This window comes from Melitaea cinxia, chromosome 4 (genome assembly GCF_905220565.1).
Source record: "Melitaea cinxia chromosome 4, ilMelCinx1.1, whole genome shotgun sequence".
NCBI lineage: Eukaryota > Metazoa > Arthropoda > Insecta > Lepidoptera > Nymphalidae > Melitaea > Melitaea cinxia.
In genome coordinates, this window is record NC_059397.1 from 17,670,317 (window position 1) to 17,692,187 (window position 21,871).

Here is a 21,871-nt window from a genome sequence, read left to right on the forward strand (position 1 = left end):
ATTAAATGATCGTCAAGTTTTACGACATAATCTGTATTTAGTCTTAAAAAATTGGAAATAGCGTGAAGAAATGAAGTTAAAAGCTTAAAACAACAAAAATGGATTTAATCGTATATATTTTATTCTTTACTTTTGTGAATTATGAGAAATATTAAACTTTTTACACATACAATTGATAATTAAACAATGAAGTTTCTAAGTTACGCTTTGAAAGCTTTTTGAAGGCATATTATTTATCAATAAGCTTTATTCTATTACAAAGATCTATATTGATTTCAATAAAAATATGGCTGTTATATAAATAAATTTATATATTCTCAAATTATAAATACGTCTCGAAGTATATAATTAAGATAAAATTATTTTACTTAATTGTCATTTCCACCTATTTTAAATTTAGCGCTAACTTTCGTGGCAACATCAAATATCATCAATACATTTACTTTTTTTAATATTATAATAAATTTTAAATAATGTTTCAAATTCCACTTATGATAATACAACTTAATTGAAATTTAGAATTGTTAAAGATTGAAAGAGGTTTTTTCTAATTTTATCTTTGCATTCAATTTTATTAAAAAGTATCAAAACGATCAGACAGAACATGCGCAGAGCATATTTGCTGGCCAGCGATCCACATCAATGTTCTACGTCACACCTCTGCGAAATTCTCAGCTCAAGATTGGTTGCGCATTTAGGAAATGACGTGCACTCGCCAATCAGAAGTTAGGGCATATCGAGTACTGCCTTGAACATCAATCGTCATATGACCCATTCTATCGAGTCTGCAAAGCTTGGGCCATATTTGTCTGTGCTAAAATAGTTTCGTGGAGTGAGTGTGTGCAGATAGTCATCACAGTTTTTGGGACCTGTAAATACTCCCACATTTCAAAATCAAAATGGCTGAAACAAATCCCATCTATGGACCCTTCTTCGGAGTTATGGGGGCGGCGTCTGCTATCATTTTTAGTGGTATGTACTTTTTGTGGATTGTCTTTATTGAAATGGCTGTCCTGTATTTGAACGAAAAACGACTTGGTTCTCTATCATCTTATTTTTTTCTCACGGTTCTACTAATGATTTAAGTTATACATAAAATTAAACACTACATTGCAAATATGGTTATTTTAGGAGTCCTAAATATAGGAATAGCCGCGCCTTGAAGCGTACGCTAAAACATAGATAGTATGTACAGTAGAACTATTGTAAGTTTTTTAATGATGTTTATTAATGAATACGGTTATTTGGGACTTTCCTGGGCGTAGTATTGCGGTTAAAAAAGTTAATTGATCATCATGTGATTGATATTGTGCAGGGACATAGATAATTTTAATGTTGGCACAACTGTAACGTAGCGTAAATCCGGCAATGTCATATTTCGTGGAAAAACCATCTGAAAAGAATGTCCGATTCATAGATAAGTTACTGATGGCACTTTCGTTTGCACGAATTTGTTACAATAAACTCTGTTGACCTTATTGTCATGAAAATCGATGATCGTGACATTAACACAAGTCAAAGATTTGACAAAAAAAAAAAACGATTTAACTTTACTCAAATGGAAGGAAAAATTCCAATAAGATGACTACTTGAAGGTATACAATAACTTGACATCACATGATAGGCAACTTGATCATGTGACAAAGTCCTCAAGTTATAACTTGGGAACATTGGTATACTATACTATACATGTATAAATGCACTGTACATACAGCTTAATACATTTGATTGTTACTCAATAAGTAATAATACATAATACAATGATATTTTTAATGCCTGTTAAAGTATAAAATCACATTTTATACTGCTAATACATTAGGATTAGATAATTTAACATTTAAATATCAGGGAATTACACATATTAACTGTTTGTAACATTTTATGTTTTCAGTACATTTATCAGTCATATGATCATGTTATAAGAATTTTAGGGATGTATAAAGTAATACTAAAAGAGCAATTATATTGACTATGGAAATATCATGTCACATGACTAGTCATTCATAATTTAAACTTCTTCAATGATTTCAAAAGATATTATGGAGCTTAATAAATTAACCTATATAACCAATTTGCAGTAGGAATTGTAAAAATTACTTAACACACTTATGAATAATAAATCACATGACTTAAGTCTTATAGTAGTCAATGAACTGGAAAGTTTGTGTTAAAGATTGGACAAGATAGACTTGATACTTGATAATATAGTAACAAGACATTTCCAACAAGATAATTCTTTTCATAAATAAATTATCTCCTATACCTATATAATAGTGTAATTCAAATTCACTTTATGTTTTAAGCCTTTTATATAGATTACAAGTTTATTCTTATTTTAGAACCTGAACTAAATATTTAGGTCATGGAAAAACCACACCCCTAACTTTAATATTATATAATAATAATTAGTTTCTACCAAAATAAGGTTTGAAAAAAACTATCAATTTTTTTATAGTTGATAATTTAATCTCATTATAATAATTCATTAATTATGTCCTTATGTTCCTAGAAACATTTTTTAAAAACTAATATAAACTGAAACAGCTACATATACTATAACATCCTAATAATTACTCATAATTGCTCTAATGCAGTGATAAAGATAAAATTATGCTAATATATAAATAAATAATGTTATTGTCTCTGCCCTTTTTTTTAAAATGTATATGTATTTTCTTTGAATATATTAAATAATCAGGAGCATACCTATTATTCTTATTGTAAGCTTTTGAGCCTTTCTTCCTTTATCATTTGTTTGGTGTGTATATTAAACCTAAAGTTTTTTAATTATATAATTATAGATAATCTTAATACATAATTATTACATTAATTACTTAATAGCATAGTTTTTTTCTCAGCTATTTATAAGACAAACATAAAAAATAATATTTAGTCTTATTATTTACAAAGAAAAAGAACAAGTGCTAATGACTAATAAAAACAATATAAAATAATAATAATAGAAACATTAAAAGAATATTACATAATGATGGATAACAACAAGAAAAGGAATGATTAGAGATTATGCAAAATTACTTATTATTTATGATTTAATTTCCAGCCCTCGGAGCTGCCTATGGAACAGCCAAGTCAGGTACCGGTATTGCCGCCATGTCGGTGATGCGGCCTGAACTTATCATGAAGTCCATCATTCCCGTTGTCATGGCGGGTATTATTGCCATCTACGGATTGGTCGTGGCCGTACTTATTGCTGGTTCCCTTGAGGCACCAGCCACCTACCCCTTGTTCAGGTACATAGCCTATTTATAATTTTTTTTATATAACTAGGTTGAATAAACAAGCATACGACTCGCAAAATGGAAAGCGATTACCATACCTTATTGACATCTACTACCCCAGGAGCTCTGGTCACCTTACTCACCACAAACACAGAACACTGCTTGAGAACAGTAATATTTAGATGTGATCTACTGTAGAGTCAAGGTACTTCCCCAGTTGGGCTACTCCAGATTGTAAGCAGGATTTTTCCCGCTGTGTCCTACTTCAGAAGATTCTTGAAAATATAGTAGATTATTTCATGATAACTTGCTGTTACATGAAATTTATGCATGGCTAGTCTTTCCTGTTAATAAACCTTGCAGTTGTTGTGTAACATTCAAATGAATTCATTTAATTTGGTAGTACATATTTTGATGTTTTCTCTTTGCAGAGGGTTCATCCACTTGGGAGCGGGTCTCGCTGTAGGTTTCTCTGGTCTGGCCGCCGGTTTCGCCATAGGCATTGTAGGTGATGCCGGTGTCCGCGGTACAGCCCAACAGCCCAGGCTATTCGTCGGAATGATTCTTATCCTCATTTTCGCCGAAGTATTGGGTCTATACGGTCTCATCGTCGCCATCTATCTGTACACGAAACAACAGTAAATCTGCTAGCACACTCCCGTCGCCCGTGCCCCGGAGCCCTATGCAATTGTACCAACTGCTCATAATATTTCGCATAAATATCTCAGATACGTCGCCGGTAGCGACACAGCATAGCGCCCCGAGGCACAGTAAAGTAACTTGTTGAAACCGAAGCTTCAATATAATCGCATATCTCTGGACGATCCGGACTGGATGCTGCTTCCGAGTCGCCCTTCGAGACGCGATCTGTATAAATAGTTTATAAAGTTCAATTTTATAATAACGAATAAAACACGAAACCGAATCATGGTTGCCGCTACCGCGCGATGACGGAGTTATTTATTTATTATTTTTTTAATTTAATTTCAGCTAATGTTTTTTTAAGGTGACTGGAGTTTATCACCGACATATCAAATTAATTTGCGCGTTACCATCCCTCGCGTTCAAAACGTTACATCTGTCGATATCACTTTTAGATTATTTTAGCGTTAAGGCGAAACTAATGTACAGTTAGAGTAGAAAGTTAAGTCCAAACAATTTATCTTAAAATAATTTATGAAACCGTGAAACCCCCAGGGTACTGTGTTATCTATTGCTGAATTAAGGTCAAACCTGGCTTGAATATACTTGCTCTTTACAGCTTTCGGTGTCTTAAGTGGATGTACTTATCCATAAAACTGTACTGTTGCCCGTATTGTCTACCAATGCTGAGTGACCACTGAAATATTCCAAAGCGAGTCACAAATAATGTAATGCCAGGGATCAGTTAATAAACATGATTTGTACATTCCATATTATTTTGTTTCTACTTGATTGTTTTGTGTGTTTTATTTACCTCGACGATCTTCACATGAGCAACAAGATTTATATAATAACTAGGAAGGCGGATGCTACATGACATTGCACTGTCGTATTATATCAAATAATCTATGAATATAATAAAAATATAAACGTTTCTGACGACTTACTATGTGAAATATATTTCAAATATTTTTATGTATACCTCATAGTCAAAATGATGTTTGAATGAATATAAATTGGTAAGTAAAATAAATACAATAGGTGAAATTGTATTATTTTAGGTTTCATGTTAGAGAATGTTATAATCTTTGGTGTTATTGAATGAATTGTGTTAATAAAATATTTTAAAAAGTACTGTAAATTATGAATCGAGTGTTTCAGTTCACTATATCCAGTTTTGTTTGCTCAATACATACCTACCTATAAACCAACAAAGACAACGAACACATTTTTAATATAAAAAAAATTGCTCTTATAATAACAGATTTTTATAAAACAAGAATTTGTCCCTGAAACAAAATAATAAGAAATTTAACATTATAAAATTAGCTTTCGTGTGATCGGAACTAAAGCTTTGATTAAATTCATTAATGAGACACTAATTAGATGTGTAGATTGTTATCCTGATATCCGTGAAACCCCATCTTCAGTGGGCTTAGCCAAGTTGACAATCTACAATCGATAACGCTATTAGAAAACTAACCAAATGTATATAGAATGACATCACAGCGTTAAGTCACGTGATCAGAACAAACGAAAAGAAAATTCATAATTAAGTTTACTCATTCAAAATATTACAACGAAATGTAATCGTTTCTACTAAGTTGATCACTACATCTCACAGATCACTAAAGAAAAATTTTTTTTTTTGCGAAAGTAGAAAATCGTCGAAATCGGTCCACCTAGTCATACATACATAAAACGTAAAGGTAACATACAGAAAAAAATAGAGTACCTCCTTATTTTTAAGTCGTAAAAATAATGAAAATTTAAGTACGTATGTCTATTTGTAAGAAGCTTGGCCCCATATAAAAGAACCCGCAACAACTATAAAGCAATGCTGTATTTCAACACGAAATCAAAAACCGCTGGACACGAGATGAAAAGCAAGAAGGTAGTTAAACAGTAAGTATAGTAGACGTATATAGTGTTATAAGTAGTGATGTTCCGGATATCCTTATCCACGGGAAAGTCAAGTCTGTATCCATCACTTTTCTCGCGGATCTTTTATTAACCTTTTGACCGCCGTAGTCACCTATACTTGACAAGGGCTCGCGAGTCCTGTGCGCCAGCGACGTCTACAGGTGACAAAAAACCCGGACCACAAAAATATTAAATAAAATTATTAAAAAAATATTTCTAGTATTTTAATTCAACATTTATGAAAATAGAATATCCCCGCAACATTTGAGTATAAAAAACAAGTCTTTTAGAGCTACACGTACTGAGAAACATTGAGATAAAAACATGCATTTTTATTCCACATAAATGATATGTCGAGAACGCCGAAGTCGTCTATAGTTGACCGCTAGGGATGTGACACAAGAGGTATAAATAAATAATAAATAAATAAATATTTACAACATACACACCCGGTCATCCGTTCCTAAAGTAAGCAACTTAATGCTTGTGTTATAACTTGGTAACAGCTGACTGGTATAGCTATTTTTTTTTGATAAGCATACATATAAATATAAATAAATATATATTATACCCAGACTCGGGGTGGGAATCAAACCCATAACCTCCGGAGCAGAAAGCACCGCTGACCTGTAGTCACTACAAACTGCGCCAACGGGCTAGTCAAAATGGTATAGATGATTTATATATTCTTTATTGCACTTTAAAAAAATCATAATTACAAGTCATTTTTGCAATTAGCTATTCAAAATTCAACTCAAACGTGTTATATTTTCTATAAATAATTTAATATTTGAATAAAACAAAAGGTAAAAAACATAAAACTATCATCAGCTAACACATAAATAGCAAATGAATAAAAAATCAAATCAACTAAAATCAATCAAATCGCCATAATAAATCTGATATCTCAAATCTGGCGCATCTCTAGCGCGTAGTCATTAATCCGTTCTCTACACGCCGTTGTCAAGTATAGACGACACGCTGATGACGTCATAAGCGAATAGCGAGAAAACTAGTGAAGTGCAAGACGAGCGATACCTTAGAACATCGTCGTATTTTGGAAGGCGTCGATGATTTTAATAATATACAATAAAAAAAATATATTTTTTTCATTTTTTTTATCTAGGGTAAGAGCGAAATTACGATTTTCTTTCTCATTCTCAAAATCATCTGGCAGCATCAATATCATCTCTAACCCCCACTCTCATAAAAGCTTTTTTTCTAAGACCCATGTCGTGTCGTGTGTCGTGAAATATTTGATTTGAAATATTGCTACTTACTCAGTACTGTTTTAGTACTATTTGCTACCTAAGCAAAAAAATATTTAACGCATGTAAATATTTCTTTTAAACTAAGGCTGGCATCGACCGCACCGATTATATTAATTTGCTTCATCGGATCATATTTTTTCGTCGATCTACGTTGTATTCGAGCAAACACAATTATTCTTGTTCAAAAGTTGAGATTTCTTTTCAAAGTACTTTCTTTTTAGTAAAAAAGTTTAAAGAATAGGTAAATGATATTTTTTTTCATTAATTTTAATCATTTGAGACAATTGTGTGGAAAGTTCAAAAAATAACCTAAGTTTTTATAAAACTCGTTTAAAACGTTGGCCTTATGGGGCACTATGGAACAGGGCACAGTGGAATACTGTTCTAATGAACCTTCAACCTTAAATAATAAACTATTATCTAATAAGATAATAATTGTGTTTGCAGGCAAACGAAAAAACTAACTTCCAATTATATCGACAAGTAATACAACGTAGGTAGACGAAAAAATAGTCAAGTAAATACGCATTATCAAAGATCAATCAAAAAGTTGTAATCGGGTTTGGATGAAATTTAAATGTGACTACATGATAAACATCGGCTTTCGATTAAATTAAAAATCATCAAAATCGGTGCACCCAGTAAAAGTTATGCAGATTTTCGAGATCTCATTATAAAAACCTGGTTTCCTTAGCATGGTACTATACCGGGGTTATCTCCTTTCCAACAAAAAAAGAATTCTCAAAATCGTTTCATAAACGACAAAGTTATCCCCGAACATAAATAAAAAAAAATATATAAAATATATATCGAATCGGTCGAATTGAGTAACCTCCTCCTTTTTTGAAGTCGATTAAAAAATTACAAATTTGAATTCGGTTAATTTTTTTCTAAATTACTTTTCATGTATATATCGATTCGATTCGAAATCGATATATAGCCTGCGGCTTCCTTGCGTGCGACACAGGACATCTCTAAAGAGAGTTTCATAACCGTAGGTCAGCTGCGCCGTAGTCGTCCAGTCGTGACAATGACGTCATGGCGATAGAAAAGAGTGTTGTGCTTTACTACGATTATTTTTGTAATGTTTGTTTTTTATTTATGTTGTTGTAAGTATATATAACGAGTGCAAGATAACACAAGAAAAATATTAAAAAATAAACCTTCCTAGATTATATAAGTAGTCATTTATTGCATAAAAACCAACAAAAACAAGTCACTGTGTGGTACTCGATAACGACTCTTGGCAGCACTATTTTTTTCGTAGGTATTTTTGTTTATTTTATGCCTTGGCGTACAGGGCACGGGAATGGTTTTGAGGCGTGGCGGTCAAAAGGTTAATTTTCAAATTCGATTGAAAGGATAAAATGCTGCATAATAACTTAGATTATGTGATTCGGTAGTATAATTTAAAAAAGTCAATTCAGAGTATTTTTTATTTCTTAAAATCACAGCACCTTTAATTGCAAACATATTTATATTCTAATAAGTTACCATACTAATAGTAATGAGATCAGTATTAAACACAGAAAGCTATGACATTACTTTTACAAATATGAGAAAATGAAAACGAAATCTCTTTCTCTTTCTTGAAATAACTTTTTTCTGATTTTATCGCATTTTATTAAGTTTTTTAGTTGCCCGACGGTTCCTGGACCTGGTTGCAAAACAAAAGATTCGCGATCGCGAGCATTGCAACTCGAAACCTGTCCTTAGGCGGACGTGACGTCATTAATAGAAAAGCATACAGTGATATATTTTAACGATTGCTTAAAACTAAATATCTAAGCACCATTTAATTGTTTTCGCAAGTACAAATCTATTATGTTTGAATGCTATAAGAAATCACAAAAAATACATCATGAAATTTACTATATCTATACAAATAAATTGGAGTGTCATATACCAAACTAACATTTTTTACAATTTTTGACTGTGTCTGTTTGTTCCGGCTAATCTCTGAAACGGCTGAACCGATTTTGACGGAACTTTCACTGGTAGATAGCTGATGTAATAGTGAGTAGCTTAGGATACTTTTGTTTTAGATTTTTTTTTATTTCAAAACTGCGACAACAATAATTATTTTATTAAATTCCACACAAACGAAGTCGCGGGCACAGTTAGTACATAATATATTATGAACTTAAAATAAGGAAAAGAATTTGACATAATGAACTAGTGCCTTGCCGGTTTCGTTCTAATTATTTTGACAGAAGTGTTAAATAGGTCAAAGTCAGGGAAGTCATTCAGCTTATTGATTTGATCTACGGACCTCAAAAGAAAGGAGTTGCCTATAATTTGTCGAGCAATAAGGCACATATAAATAATTGAGGGGTTGTTTTAAGGATTTTTTAGCACCTTTGGGTAAAATTTACTGAGAAGATCGGGAGAATCATTAGATAGAGATCATTTTGCGCTATCCTAATCATCAGTACAATGTCTGGTATTTTACGCCTTTCTTGCAACAGTAATACATAAATACACGTCTTTACTGCAGCGGTATCTTCTTTAATCATAGAATTCGTCATACTTGTTAGACTTGAACTGAAGATAGGTATCTCATAAATTTACGCTGGATTGTTTCCAACCTATTGATACACACTACATATTGAGGGTTCCACTATTAAATTGAGTACTTTGGCGTAGAATGAAATTATTAGCTTTTTTATAATATTGTTTATATGCTTTTCATACGTCAGCTTAGAATCATGAGTAACGCCTAAGTCTCGTATTTCATCTACTACTTTAAGCTCCTGCTGTCTTACTAGACATTTGGTATTATTAGTTTTACGCGAGAATGTGATCATTTCGCGACGTTAACATCTAATTTATTTATGTAAAAATAATTTTCGATTCTCAAAAGACCCCGCTGTAGAAGATGAAAATCCTATTCACTACGTACACTTTGAAAGATCTTCATGTCATCAGCATAAAGCAGGAAATTTGAATGCTTAAAGCAAGAGGCTACATCATTTATGAAAAGATTTTTGTCAGACTCCAGAAAGTACCCAGTTCCATGAGGATATATAGCCATTGAGAACAACAGCTTGAGATCTTATTTCAATCATCATTCCAGCCTATTGCAGTCCACTGCTGGACATAGGCCTCCACAAGTTCGCGCCAAAAATGCGTGAAATCGTGTGTGTTGCCCATAGTCACCACGCTGGGCAGGCGGGTTGGTGACCGCAGGGCTGGCTTTGTCGCACCGAAGACGCTGCTGCCCGTCTTCGGCCTGTGTATTTCAAAGCCAGCAGTTGGATGGTTATCCCGCCATCGGTCGGCTTCTTAAGTTCCAAGGTGGTTGTGGAACCTTGTTATCCCTTAGTCGCCTCTTACGACACCCACGGGAAGAGAGGGGGTGGCTATGTAAGTTCAAATATTTTTATTTTCAAAGTGTTGTCGCGTCGGGGGGCCGCTAAGTGAAAAACGCAGGTGTAGTCGCAGGTTCCAACAAAAGGATTTACTTTTATTACTAAAACTTCGCAAAATCGACATAACCGTCGACGTCGTCTGCCCTCACGGGTCTGCCCATTAGGAATTACGTAAGATCGCTCGTACCTGAATGTAATTCGTAATAATAAATTAGCTGTTATTGGAAAAATACTTTATGGACTTTAGCGGTCCCCCGACGCGAAGACACTTGGAAAATAAAAATATTTACAAACGACTATGTGTATGTCAAAACATATTATACTTTGTTTATTTACTTACACAAAGTTTACTACTTTAGTATATTACAACATTTACAACAACTTAAGTTTACAGAATTTTTAGCTGAAAAATACATCTGGCAACAAACTATTGATTTATTTAGATGACGTTACAGGTGTCACTTGTCAGTTCTTTGAGTTTGGTTGGCGTTTTATTATTGGCTTGAATTTGTATAGGGCTTTGTTTCGCATAAATTGGGACTAAAAATTATCCAATTTGCAAAATGAAATACAAAACGTTACTATGCCTCACTGCAATCTTAACTTACTGCAACATAGATGCCCAAAGTCGTACAAAAGGAGTATGTTTTATTTAAATTTTTTATTTTTAGCCGGTACGATTTTGATGATGATTTTGAACGTTAATTATTACGTTACAGCTAGAAGAGAAAGTCCAACAGCTAGCGGATATAAGCGCCAAGCAATCTATTATAGCTTTAAATTTCAATAAATTTAAGGAATATGTAAAATCTCCGCCAAGGGATTACTCCTTCATAGTGATGTTTACAGCAATGGCACCTTCCAGGAGGTGCGCTATATGTCAGCATGTGTATGATGAATATCTGGTCGTGGCTAACTCGTTCCGACTTTCGCCATCTTTCAGTGATAAACTCTTCTTTGGACTGGTCGACTTTGATGAAGGCTCAGATGTCTTTCAAATGGTAATTATAATCGTTACTTTGACGTTTGGTCTTTCATGCAGTACAACTTATAATTTACAAAGTTTTAATTGTATATACTAAGCTACAAGATTAAGGCTTAACATACTCTTCATATTTTTTATGCACAATAATTAACAGAATATGAATTAAGTCTTGGCCAATATTTTAAAATATACTATGTGGTTAAAAATAGATTATTTGCGGCCCATTACAAAGATGAATTAGGATAATATATTAAATCTACACCGCGTTGGCGCAATGGTTACAGCCATGGATTGTACCTGTTGCGCTGGCGGTTGCGGGTTCGATCCCCGCACATGACAAACATTTGTATTGGCCATACAGGTGTTTGCCGTGGTCTGGGTGTTTGTGCAGTCCTTGTGGGTCTTCCCACCGTGCCTCGGAGACCACGTTAAGCCGTCGGTCCCGGTTGTTATCATGTACACCTGATAGTGATCGTTGCAGGTTGTAGGGAATATATCCACCAACCCGCATTGGAGCTTCGTGGTGGATTAAAAAAAAAAAAAGACATCAGGAAAGAGGCCTATGCCCAGTAGTAGGATATTACAGGCTGAAGCGTAATGTGAAGAGCAAATGTGATGATTATTACTATTACTATAAAATTGATGCAGTAGATGTACAAGTTTATTGAGAATAAATAGATCTCTAAAAATAAATAGTTTTTAAAATATTGGCATGAACATGTAAATATTATAGATTATCAGTTTAAAAAAGTGCACAGCGCCACTAAAGAAGTTTTCACTTGAAATAAAATAATGATATCTAAATTTACAGTTGCGTTTGAATACAGCTCCAGTAATCATGCATTTTCCGGCTAAAGGAAAGCCTAAACCAGCTGATTCTATGGACTTTGAGAGAACTGGTATACACGCTGAGGCTATTATTAAATGGATCCAAGACAGAACTGATATTCAGGTAAATGAAATGGTCCAGGAGCTTATTGAAATTACTATTGGACAAGTTTTGACAAATATTTTATTTTTATCGATAAGTAATGACATTGTCACACTCGAATAATAGAATGAGTGAGGGTAGAAAATAATAGTATTGGCAAAGAAAAATAGGCCTCACACTTTATAGCTATCTGACATGGACATCATTTGTTGAAAAAGCCAGAAATAAACTTACCTTTCTCAATGATCTTTTACAAGTATCTTGATTAAGATGACTTTCATGAAAAGTGTATTACCTTTTTTATAACACAATAATTACCCCGTCTAAACCCCATAATGATTATTTGATAGGAATCAGCAGCAAAAGCTATTCACCATCTATTACAAAGAGTACCATTTAATTGCTAACATTGATGAAGGCAAAATGATTTATATTTGATATTATTAATATGTTCCAGATCCGTGTGTTTCGACCACCAAACTACTCCGGTGTTATCCTAATTGCAATGCTCCTTGTATTAATAACCGGATTTTTATACCTTAGGCGTAATAACCTCGATTTCTTGTATAATAAGCAAATGTGGGCAGTCATCGCCATTTTCTTCTGTTTCTCAATGGTATCAGGACAAATGTGGAACCAGATCCGTGGACCACCATTCTTCCATAGAACTAAGAATGGACCGGTTTATATCAATGGAGGTTCTCATGGACAGTTTGTGCTCGAGAGTTACATTGTGGCTGCATTAAGTATCCTTTTCATGAGTAAATGTTCTAGAAACGTAACAGAACAAGTAATAAGATGTTAACAAATAAAAAAAAGTTTTGATCATTTTTGATACATAGTTTGTTAAAAATGTAATGGAAAATAAATCAGCAAAAAATAGAGATTATTATATATTATATTTTAAATAAAAAACTCTACAATAGTTTTTAGCTTTCTGTTAATTTTAATTTTTTTTTACAAAATAATTTCCTGAAAACAACCTCAGATGGAGCAGTTGTCGTTGGAATGATATTCATGATAGAGGCAGCGGGTGGAGTGAAAGGAACAGATATACATCGAGCGCAAGAGGGAAAGAGACGGCGATTCCAATTCGTTGTCGGATTGGTGCTAGTGTGCGTGTTCTTTTCGCTTCTCCTATCTATATTTAGATCTAAAACTCAAGGCTATCCATATAGGTAAGTTTAGACGAAACGATTGTATGGATTATTTGCTTATAAGTATTACTATCAGTACCTGGGTGACCGAGCTTAGCTCGTATTTTTTAGTAAATCTAGTTTTTTGGAAATCATATACATATTTATAAAATATGAATAAATTTTTTTTTTACCGACAATAATAAAAAATATAAATAAATATAAAAAATCAAAAATAAAAAAATTATTATAAAATAATAACGATAAAATATGAATAATATTTTTAGATTTTAAAGACGTAATAATAAAAAATAAGAACTGGCTATTTACATAAAAAATAACGAGTGCGAAACGAGTTAGAAAAAAAAAAGAAAAAAATAATCGTTCTGGAAATTTGAACCATGTTGTTTGGAATTGTCTTTTCGGTCGATCGCGAGCGGCCGATTTCCCATCTGAGCTACTACAACTTTATTTACAAGTGCGAAATTTACCTTCGTATTATAACGATATTGTAGCCATTTTTTCATTGTCTAAAAACTGGAATAAAACGACATTTTCTAAAAATTAATTCTAACTAGATTTATTTATCTCCCCCGAAATCCCCTGCATACTAAATTTCATGAAAATCGTTGGAGCCGTTTCCGAGATTCCGATTCTATATATACCTATACAAGAATTGCTCGTTTAATAGTATTAGATTAGATTATTTTTATATATATAATTAGGATTATTGCATAACATAGTTAATAACTTTAATCCAATAGTCTACTTATAAATATTTCATCTGCTCTGTGAACATCTTGTATAGATATAGAGTAGGCTTTAGGATACGATAAAAATATCGTAGACGACATCATATATAATGGCATCATATATCAGGCTTAAGATGGTTAATAAAATATGAAATTTTGTGTGCATATCGGGTAGGTCAGAGAATCGGCTAACATCTATTTGTCATTCCTCTAAGTTATAAGGGGGAGGGGGGGATTGAGAAGGTTTATAAAATATATGGCAAAACGTTTGCGGGGTCAGCTAGTAATTAATTAAAAAACATTTTGTTTCAAACTGTAAAGATAGTAGTTGTAAAGATAATAGAGGTAGCAATTTATAAAATATATACTATTATTATAAAGCTGATGAATTTGTTTGTTTGTAAACGCCCTAATCTCAGGATTCTCACGTTTCGAATTGAAAAATTCTTTTTTATTTTTTGGACAGTTCATTTACCAAAAACGGCTGTATAATATTTTATTACGTTTTTCCTTAAATTAACGCGAGCGAAACCGCGGGACACAGCTAGTATATATATATATATTAAACACACTGTCGGCTGTTACCTAAATCATATATCCATTTCAGATATCAACTTTAGAAATAATCGACGGTGTGTGTAGTTTAAAATATATAATTATCCTACTTTATGTATAAGTTGGAGTATAATGAGTGGTTATGTTTGTTTCAGCTTCCTGTTCAAATAGACATACATATTAAAAGTTCAAAACACAAATGTCGTGCAATTGAGTGTTTGATGATGATTTTTTAACTAAGAAAACTACTATTTACTGTGTCTATTTCATGAGTATTGTAAATAAATGTTACAATAATTTATTTGTTTTATTCAATTTTTTTTCAGCTATCAAATATAATAGTTGTCAAGTTAAAAAAAAAATACTGTCAAAGCCACCAAGGGAGCTTCATACCCCGGGGGCTACTCACAAAGGGTCCGCAAAACAAAACATTGCTAAACATATTGTATGATTTTCGAAGGGGGAGAGTGCTAAAAAAAGGTATTTTGCTTCAGGCGCGAGTGAAGCGCGCTGCGCCACTGTTTATAAATTAAAGGAAAACTATATTTTGCCATTTATAGACAAGTGTCTTGATGTTTTTTCTCTTAATATCGTAAAAATTTGTTAAATCAAATGATAAATAAATTAAAAGGCTGTCAAAGAAAAACGTTAGACCTCACATTTTATAGTCATTCGACACAGACAATATATAGGTACCCATCGATAAATATTAAAATCAACTTTACCTCTCTCACTTGGACGATTACAAAATATAATAAGATATGATGTAGAAATTAATAGGACTGGCAAAGAACAGCATTTGGGCCTCACTGTTATGTGATAGTTACCTGATATGGACACTAAATATTGATTAAATTAAAAAAAAAAAAAAAAAACAAGATTCAATTTTAGCTCACTTCTGATTTGCCTTGTAGTAAGAAAATAAGTAGGTACCATTTGTTATCACAATTGGTTTTAAGCCTCTAAAACAACGATTACTTAAGTGTAGTAATAATAATGTATTCAGCATTAATGTACTTTTTATTTTGATTAAACGTGAACCTTTTATTACGAAATTTAATTATTTGAACAAGATCATTTAACGATTACACACCTGTATAATGGTAAAATAATCTTTATTTATTAGAAGTACCTATATAGTGTTCTCAAGGTACATTTTTTATTTGTGTTGCTATATGAGCACTATGCAAAAATACCATTTTTATAGATCAATGAAAAATACATTGCCTTTCGCTTGCGGCTTATTCGCCCTTGTGGGCGCGACTTCGGTTGTTCCATATTCCATGTATGGTGTAAAAAAATTTAAAATCCGTGTAATAATTTTTGACTATCAATTTCAAAGAAACGAAAATAACAAACCTTTCCTATATCTATACAAATAAATAAAATTGGAGTGTCTGTTGGTAATATTAAAATAGCCGCTTTTTACTAATTGCATTTTTACAATTGATGTATACACGGTACACATACCAAAATAAAAATTTTACAATTTTTGTCTGTCTGTCTATTTGTTCCGGCCAATCTCTGAAACGGCTGGACCGATTTTGACGAAACTTTCACTGGCAGATAGCTCATGTAATAAGGAGTAGCTTAGGCTACTTTTATTTTAGAAATTTATTTATTTGGCAACTCTACGAACTGAACAATGTTTTTTTTTTAATTCCACGCGGACGAAGTCGCGGGCACAGCTAGTATAATATAAAAGTATAGTAAGAAATTAATTGTGCTACAGATCCGTCTGTTTCGACCACCCAACTACTCTTGTGTCGTCGCTTTTGCAATGCAAATGTGGGCAGTCATCGCCATTTGTTTCTGTTTTGCAATGGTCTCAGGACACATGTGGAACCAGATGATTGAACCACAATTCTGCCATATGACTGATAATGGACCGGTTTATATTAATGGGAATTTTGATGAACAATTTATAGTCGAGAGTTATATTGTGGCTATATTAAGTATCCTTTTCATAAGTAAATATATTAGAAATGTTATAGGTAAAATAATAAACTATCACCAAGTAGGTACATTAAAAAAATGTATACATATTCGACTTATTATTTAGCAAAATGAAGTTTTAATCTTAAGTTATAATTTTAAAATTTTACAAAAAAGCTTTAGGCGGAATCGTTGCGATTAAGGTAAACACCCCAATTATGGACAGTTTAAGAAAAAAATTGTGGTATTTGTGAAATTTCATCAATATTGTGAAAGTTTCATTACTGAACATACTTAAAGTGTAAAGTCCTGTCCTTATTCTATATTTCTACTATGTTACGAGTGAGATACTGCAAAGCTGGTTTAAATTTATTTAACAAATAAAAATACTAGTTTTTTAACCAGTTATGGACAGCAAAAAAACCATTTATGGACATCCAGTAATGAACATTACCTAGTTATGGACATCCAGTAATGAACATAAACCTAGTAATGGACATTCAGTAATGAACATGACAAAGAATCTATGACGAATGTCAAGCTGTTGATGATTTTAATAATTTAAATGAAAAATAAAATGCAATAGAATAATATATAATATATCTTTTATTTTTTACAAACTTTTTCTAAATTGACAATGTTCTTTAAATTAACAATTATTAATTAACTTATTTAAATTGTATTTATACTCCGTTTTAAACTATTATTAATAATTAAGAACATAAACTTAATCAGCCTTTCATATATTCATTATTAATTTACGTATATTTTTTCTTAAAATATGATATAATTAAGCAACAACATTCATATCAGATGAACATCAGAACAGAAATATCAGAGTTAACAATAGAAAGTTTTTTATCTTGATTGATCATAAAACTCGCCTTTGTTAATAAAAATCACAAATATCTTAAAAAATTAAGTAACAATTCAAAAAGTAAAACTTGAGTATTTTTGCATCTCTTTTACACTGTAAAATCCTCTTTTGTTAATTAATATTGGAGGACGAATGTACTCTATGATGTCTTTTCTTTGGTACCACATTTTATCTGGTTTCTCTGGCCATTTATAGGTGTTTCCTGTTGAAAATGTCATCGTGCTTACTTCAAACTCGTCTTTACTAATATTTTCAATGACTCCAGGAAAATGTTGCTCCTCATATAAAACTATAACGTAACTTCCCTTTGACAGTTTCTGTTGAGAAGGAACTAACGTACTCAACGGTATATCATCTGATTCCGATTCTCTAGACAAGATACTTTCATCACTTATGGCGTAATTTTTTTCAGTTTCAGTTTCAGAAGACTCGGATCTATTTTTTTTCTTTGGCACTTTTTTCTTCTTATTAAGTTTCTCAAGCCTTTTTTCTTCTCTTTTTTTAGCGCGCAATTCCTTCTCTTCTATTTGTTTCCTTTTCTGTTCTTCTTTTTTAGCATTGTAGGCCTTCCATGCAGGGCTTGTTACTGTGAATGGTATTTTTTCTTTTACTTTACATTTCTTATTTTTTGTTGTTTCACCAGTTTCAGGCCAAAATAAGTTTCGTTTAAAAGGAGATGGAATAACATAGTTTGAAGTGCCAGTAGTGACTGTTTTAATAGGTGTTTTGTGACTTTTTGGTAAAGAATTATCAATCCCTCTCATAGCTTCTTGGCCTTCATTTTCCATATTCGAAGAATGTAAATCTGAAGTTTTTATGGTAGTGAAAGTAGTATGTGAAGAAGTGCTGGGTTCGAAATCATTTGTATTACAAGATAAAACAGGAATGGTTTGGATTTCTTTTGGAGAATCATTGGCATTTGGATTATTCGTAGCTGATAAGGGATTTGAAAACTCTTCATTTACTACGTCAGTTTGCTTACTATTGGCCCAAATCAAATATAGAGATATATCTTCAGTAGGCAAAAGTTTTTCCAGATCAGGGCGACTTTTGTAATAAAGATCTTTGAATAACTTTAGCTTGTCTTTAGACAAAGTCGTTTCAATTTTGTTCTCTAATGTTTTCAAAAATTCGTTTTGGTACGTAGTGTCTTGAATCTTTTTTCGGTTTTGACTCTTAATTTTGGTCATATCAACGTACTCTGGACCAAATGGGTACAGTCCCCCAGCGCGAAACCCATTTTTCACTGTTTCGGGAGAAATTTTCTCTACGGCTGTCTTCAAGAGTGGAGCAAAATGTTGTTTTTTAAGGACTTGTCCCAAATGTTGCATTTTCCAATTCTTTACTGCTTCTCGCCATAACGACTTTAAAGGCTTAAATACAGCCAAGTCCATTGGTTGTAAGATATGCGTAGAATTTGGGTTAAGTGCTATGATTTCTATACCATTGTCAGAGCAGAAATTAGACAGGTGTAAAGTTAAATGTGACTTGTGTCCATCCAAAAAAAATATAATTGGCTTTTCAATATTTTTGTTAATCAGCCAAGGATGAAAAACGTTTGTCATATATTCGTAGAATGTAGCTGAGCACATCCATCCACTTTCTGAGCGACCAATAGCCCAGTCATCCGGGAAATTTTCTGAAACTATTGAGGGTATTCTTGTATAGTTGAATACAACCAGAGTAGGTGCCAACTCTCCAGCAGCATTTCCTGTGACTAGAACGGTCAAATTTTCTTTATCGTCACCTGAAGAAGCATACACATTTTTATCTCCTTTTCTAGCAAGAACATGTCCTGGTTTTGGATTAAAAAAAAACGCACTTTCATCTGTGTTAAAAACCCTTTCAGGATGTTTTACTATCTCAATCAGACCTCTGTCTTTTAGATCACTTTCAACTTCCGAAAACCATTTCTCAATGTCTTCTTGGGTAACATTATCTCTTGCTGTGCATAAATTTTGAGCTACACGTTCAGCAATCGTAGGATGTCGTTTCAGAAATGATGTATACCATTTTTTGCCAGGTCTGTTATCTTTAAAAGGGGTTTCTTGGTTTTTGTCGACTATTATACGTTGGACACTGTCCATTAAATCTTCTTTTGTTACAGGGATATGTTTATCTAACATTTCTTTGATCCATATTTCTAAAATATTTTCTTCTTCCTTACTTAAAATGGTGCTGGGTCCCATTGAGCACTCAATCGGACTTTTACCAGTAATTTTGTTGTGCAAGGTTATTCTAGGTACATTGAACTTTTTGGCTGCTTCGGATATTTTTAACCCTTTTTTTACTGCTTCGATAGCCCAATTCATTTGTTGAGGCGTATAATTTTTCTTAGGAGCCATTTCTAAAACAAAGAAACAGTATAATTTTATATCAATGTCCATAACTGGTTTCTATAATATATCCAATAATGGACACATACGTCCACTATTGGTAAACATCAGCATTTTTTAAATTTTCAACTAACTTATAATAAAGAATAATAATTACAGTAAAATTAGTTAGAAGTCTGAATACAAAAAAGTAAAATTAAGTTTCGACATTTGTCCATTATTGGAACTATTCAATTACAGCGCACCAGTTATAAACATTAATAAAATATCGACAAACATAACATCTCTGAAGTAACAACAATGTGCGTTTTTGTCTTAATGTCATGGTTAACCCGACAAACAAAACACATTCTGAATAAAATAAAGCCATACCAGTTTACAGATGAAACTTTCTACTTACCGCACTAACAATTTCCTTAAGAAAAGCCGCTAATATCAATTTACAATCACATGGACACTTTATACTCACGCTATCTTGTCTATCTAACAGATCGAATTGAATAAAACGTTAAACTTTGACAGCTCGATGTCTGTAGTCTATGTCACAGTATTGCTAGTATAAAAAAACTGGTTCGTGTCCTTATTCTGGATGATATTTTTATTTTTTGTCCATTATTGGACCCTTGTCCATTACCGGTGTGTTTACCTTATGATTTACGTTTTACTTTCAAAGCCTAATTAGTTTTTCATATTCTAAAACTCCACATTTGATACACTAGTGTGTAAAATATACCTACCGTAGAACAAAAAAAAAAAAAACTAGTTTCAAAGTAATTTCCTAAAAAATCTCTGACGGAGCAGTAGTCGTTGGAATGATATTGATGATAGAGGCAGCGGGCGGAGTAAAAGTGACAGACATACATCGAGCCCAAGAGGGAAAGAGACGGCGATTCCAATCTGCTGTCGGATTGGTGCTAGTGTGCGTGTTCTTCTCACTCCTACTGTCTGTGTTCAGAGCTAAGACTCACGGCTATCCGTATAGGTAAGGAAAACCGCTGTGTACAGTTAGTTCAATATAAAACAAAGATTCAAAATCACAAAACTGCATTTTGATCAAATGAAAGGAAAGCTAGCAGAAACCGTACATAAAATGATATGACATCAGAACCTAGTATAACATTTTAAAGGATTATGAACATTGGAAACTGAATTTCTACTTAAAAATTACATAATTTTATATGACTATGACTACTTACTACACGCCTAGCGATAGCGTTTATATTTTTATGGAATCACTACTATTTTATTTAATATAGAGCAACACTTGCTCTTTGTTAACTGCTATATAATTGAGTTGTACTACATAGGATTATTGTTGTGGAAGTTTTTGCAACACCCAGTTGGTTTTTGTGCCGTGGGTTCAATTCCTATATTTGAGTCTAGTTTCAAAACTTAATTATTAGATATATACATTTATTTAAAAACGTGTTAAAATTTTAAAATATATAATTAACTTTATCAATCTTTATGTATTTTACATAATTATGTAAGTATTAAATAATAAGTTCACTAATGAGTGGTTATGTTTGTTTCAGCTTCCTGTTCAAATAGACAATATTGAAAGTTCAAAACACAAATGTCGTGCAATTGAGTGTGTGACGATGATTTTTTTATTAAGCAAATAAAACTACTGTTTATTGTCTGAACGCAAAATCTGATTATGTAACAATAAACTAATTTTTGGGGAAGACACTGTGGTCTGTACCACGGCTTTTTAAAGCTCTAGCACGGGTCGCAGGGCTTCTTGATAATGTAAACTACATAATTTGAGCAAAATAAAAACTATTTATTATTATTATTATTATTATGTGTCTGTAACATGAGTATTGTAAATAAATATTACAATAATTAATTTATTTTATTAAATACATTTTTTTTCAGCCTTCTAGAAATAAATGCTACATTAAAATAAATAAAT

The 21,871-nt window shown here is 32.4% G+C and overlaps 2 protein-coding genes across 3 annotated transcripts; both read left to right on the forward strand.

Moving 5' to 3' along the window:
* Positions 1 to 743: 743 nt before the first annotated feature.
* LOC123670340 (V-type proton ATPase 16 kDa proteolipid subunit) lies at positions 744 to 5,029 on the forward strand. The gene is made up of 3 exons (XM_045603837.1): positions 744 to 972; positions 3,062 to 3,251; positions 3,671 to 5,029. Exons 1-3 carry the CDS (start codon positions 900 to 902, stop codon positions 3,879 to 3,881), a joined length of 474 nt encoding a protein of 157 aa, XP_045459793.1. The 5' UTR covers positions 744 to 899; the 3' UTR covers positions 3,882 to 5,029.
* Positions 5,030 to 10,912: 5,883 nt separating this feature from the next.
* On the forward strand, positions 10,913 to 21,588 carry LOC123670341 (tumor suppressor candidate 3). Of its 2 annotated transcripts, none has more exons than XM_045603839.1 (6): positions 10,913 to 11,087; positions 11,166 to 11,447; positions 12,243 to 12,383; positions 12,820 to 13,108; positions 13,351 to 13,540; positions 21,489 to 21,588. In XM_045603839.1, the coding sequence occupies exons 1-6, from the start codon at positions 11,010 to 11,012 to the stop codon at positions 21,502 to 21,504; spliced, it is 996 nt and encodes a 331-aa protein (XP_045459795.1). In that variant the 5' UTR covers positions 10,913 to 11,009; the 3' UTR covers positions 21,505 to 21,588. The 2 variants fall into 2 exon arrangements, with proteins under 2 accessions (XP_045459795.1, XP_045459794.1); XM_045603838.1 differs by lacking the exon at positions 21,489 to 21,588 and adding an exon at positions 14,961 to 15,102.
* The last annotated feature ends 283 nt before the right edge of the window (positions 21,589 to 21,871 follow it).